This window comes from Protopterus annectens, chromosome 9.part0 (genome assembly GCF_019279795.1).
Source record: "Protopterus annectens isolate FY-2018-M chromosome 9.part0, PAN1.0, whole genome shotgun sequence".
NCBI classification, from domain to species: domain Eukaryota; kingdom Metazoa; phylum Chordata; order Ceratodontiformes; family Protopteridae; genus Protopterus; species Protopterus annectens.
This window is the reverse complement of record NC_056743.1, coordinates 1,681,069,283-1,681,072,622: the sequence shown is the minus strand read 5'-3', so window position 1 is coordinate 1,681,072,622 and position 3,340 is coordinate 1,681,069,283. Positions and strand designations below refer to the sequence as shown.

Genomic DNA, 3,340 nt, shown 5'->3' with positions numbered 1-3,340 from the left:
TAGCCATGCATCCCAAATCTCTGACAAGTTCTGATATCCTTGATAACTGTAAGTATGGGCCTGAAAGATGAACCATTTATGGGTTACTTGTGTCCATTAAAGACATAGGTGCTAAACCAGGGATGAATTTCCATTTTTCCATCCAATTGTCCAAGTTGCACTGGAATTGGGTTAGTGAGGAACTTTGCTTCACGTGGATGAACCGAAACTTTCCAGTGTATGTGGGATATCCTCTTTACTTGACAGAAGTTAGAGAATTTTGGTGGTTTTGTACAGTTCTAGAATATTTTGCAGCTCCCTCAGGGATATGGTTTAGGGTTAATCAGCCAATCACTATCATCCTTGGCATTTGTCAGGCACTAGAAAGTCCTACCCCAGATGGTATCTCAATGGTCTACACCTATAAATACAGGTGGGCTAGGGTAGAGACACATTAGGCATTTTGTTGTTTCCTGAGTTATGTATGATGTAAGTTTAGTGGCAGAATGTTGTGGAAGGACGTGTCCTATGAACTATGCTTTTGTAATACTTCTCTGACAATTCTATACTTTGGGAGTTGGATGAACTCATTGTAGTTGTAGTTTTAGGCTATCTGTAGTAACTTTGTGGTTTTATATATTTGTGTGCAAATGTTATTGATTGTTTATACTTGCTGTACATTTGGTTTTATTCAATAAAGTATGATTTTAAAAAATTCACTAATAATGATATTGGCAGATATGTAATCGGTTGAACACAAAATTTCATAATTATGGATTTTTATTATTAAAACCACTGCAAAATAAAATTATATAAAAAGCATTATGATTTACCAAATTAGTTTATTTTTCAGCTACAGGGCTTTGCACAAAAACAGTAGAAAGAGAAAAGCAAAAAGAATAGGTTATTTGTACTGTTGTATGGTAAATTGTATGCTTGTCTACTGCCAAAAAAATCTTATACATTTTAAGCTAAAAAGGTGCATTTATGTAAATATCACTGAAGTGGATTTTAAAAGTAAACAATGTTTGAGCTGTCATAGACATATTGACTCTACCCTACCAAAATGTCCCAAAGCATAAACACGTGTTGCATATTATGACTGCTTTTCATGTACATACTAATAAAATTGATGTTTCATGTTATTCAGGTAGTTTTCAGCTCCTGATACTATAATCATTTGCACACACACACACACACACACACACACACACACACACACACACACACACACACACACACACACACACACGCACACACACACACACGCACACACACACACGGATTTCAAAATGCATTTTCTGTATCTTTAACTGAAATTATCTGGAATCCCACTAAAAACATAATGATCTTTGCTTACATTTTTTGGCAAGCTTTACAATACTGGTCCTGATTTCTTTTGTTTTTACACAGTAAATGATTGGATTGACTAAAGAAGGGACAATGTTCTGGACTATGGCAGCCAAAGTACGTACTTGTTTGGAAAACCCCGGCAGTGAATAAGAAAGTAAAACAAAGGCACAAACCAAGTAGGCAACACCAATAACAAGAAGATGGCTGGCACAGGTGGAAAAGACTTTCTTCTGACCCTCAGCAGATGTTATTCTTAACACTGCAGCAATGATCTTTCCATAGGAGAATAGAATAAGAAACAACTGAACTACAATTAAAAGTAGGGAAACAATCTTATCAAATATATTCTGAAATGATATATCAGCACAAGCCAGTAGTGTAATGGACATATAATCACAACAGAAATATTCAATCCTGTTTCGTTCACAGAAAGGAATAGTGAAAACTAGGTATACATATGTTGCTGCATAAATGCTACCTATTGTCCAGCATAAAGCAGATAACAAGAAGGCATGTTTGATGGTCATGACTGTATGATAATGCAATGGGTTGCATATGGACTGGTAGCGATCATAAGACATGACTACCAAGGTGAAACCTCCTGCTAATAAAAAAGTGAGATAAAAAGCCATCTGTGTAATGCATGGGCCAAAGGAAATATTACCATCCTCTGTTATCAAATAGTAGAGCATCTCTGGGATGGTAACAGAAGGAATAAGAAGATCCACGAAGGCCAGGTTACAGATAAACAGGTACATTGGTGAATGCAGAGTGTGGTCAGATTTTATTACAATAATGAAAACAATGTTCTCTGTGACTGTGATGATGTATATGACAAGAAAAAGCAAAAACAGGGTAGTCCTTGTTGCCATGTCTTGGAGTCCTGGAATTCCTACAATAACAAAATATGTGAGAGAAGTGGTATTGTAGCTCCATTTTTCCATGATATCAAGAGATTTGTCCTCCTACAAGACAAAACAGTCATCATTAATTAACCTTCATCATCTCCAGTCATTTGTCAATAACAGCAAAGAATGTTACATCTGACTTAGTTTAAGACTTTTCAATAACAGCTAAGAATGCTACATCTGACCCAGTTAATTCTAAGACTTTCAAATCTGGTTACACAATCAATCTTAATTTATTTATTTGCTTGGGGAATGTCTATGTGGTCTTTTCCAGAAATAGGACTTTTTTAGTTAAGGCTTAAATTAAAGCACAAGAAAATAATGCAATAGGTGGGGGGAAATGTATGAGGGGGCCAATAGAGGAAGCCAGAGTATTGCGCTAAACTAACAAACTTGGACAGTACAAGTGTTCTAGGATCACTTTGGAGTTATTTTTAAGATGTCCCTATTTACAATGTAAGGCAAAAAATTTATTTTGTAGAAGCTGGAAAAATCATATGTAGAGAAAATTTAGTCCTTAAAAAAATGCATTCAAAAGCATAAGGTACTGAGCAGCTCAGTGTAGTAGCTATGGCTCTGGAAAACTATTAAGTAAAATGGTACCTTTAATGCCAAAATAATAAAAAATGGCTTAAGGGTGTCACATAAACCACTTTATTAACACAGTAAAACTAGCACCTTTCTTGTAGTGTTTTTTGTTATTTGTTGTTGTTGTTGTTGTGTCTTTCAGCTTTTCCCGGTTAGGGGTCGCCACAGCGGAACTCCGGTCCGCTAATGATTGGCTGTAGATTTTTATGTGCCAAGTTGTCAGCTCTGACGCACAACCTTCAACGAAGGTATGCCCATTCACGCATGTCTCCAGACAGAAGACGCTCTAGCTAAGAATCGAATGGGACATCTTACTGTCAGGCGACAGCGCTACCGCAGCATCACCACCGCAGTGGCTGTGAAAAATAAAATGAAAGAGATTAATGTGAGTGATAACAGGCATGAAAGGGAAGAAGGGAAGTTAAGTAGTATAAAGAGTCGTGTGAATTTTCGCAATAAAATGTGAAAGGTTTGGAAGTGCATCCAAGGAGAAACGACTTCAGCATTACAAG

General features: G+C 36.6%; 1 protein-coding gene across 1 annotated transcript; it reads right to left on the bottom strand.

Moving 5' to 3' along the window:
- Positions 1-1,313: 1,313 nt before the first annotated feature.
- Positions 1,314-2,276, bottom strand: LOC122810753 (olfactory receptor 6B1-like). Its single transcript, XM_044082315.1, has one exon. The coding sequence runs from the start codon at positions 2,274-2,276 to the stop codon at positions 1,314-1,316; it is 963 nt and encodes a 320-aa protein (XP_043938250.1).
- Between the last annotated feature and the right edge of the window lie 1,064 nt (positions 2,277-3,340).

Bases quoted from the DNA above. Each gene is read 5' to 3' on its own strand.
- LOC122810753 (XM_044082315.1), bottom strand. From the start codon at position 2,276: ATGGAAAAATGGAGCTACAATACCACTTCTCTCACATATTTTGTTATT.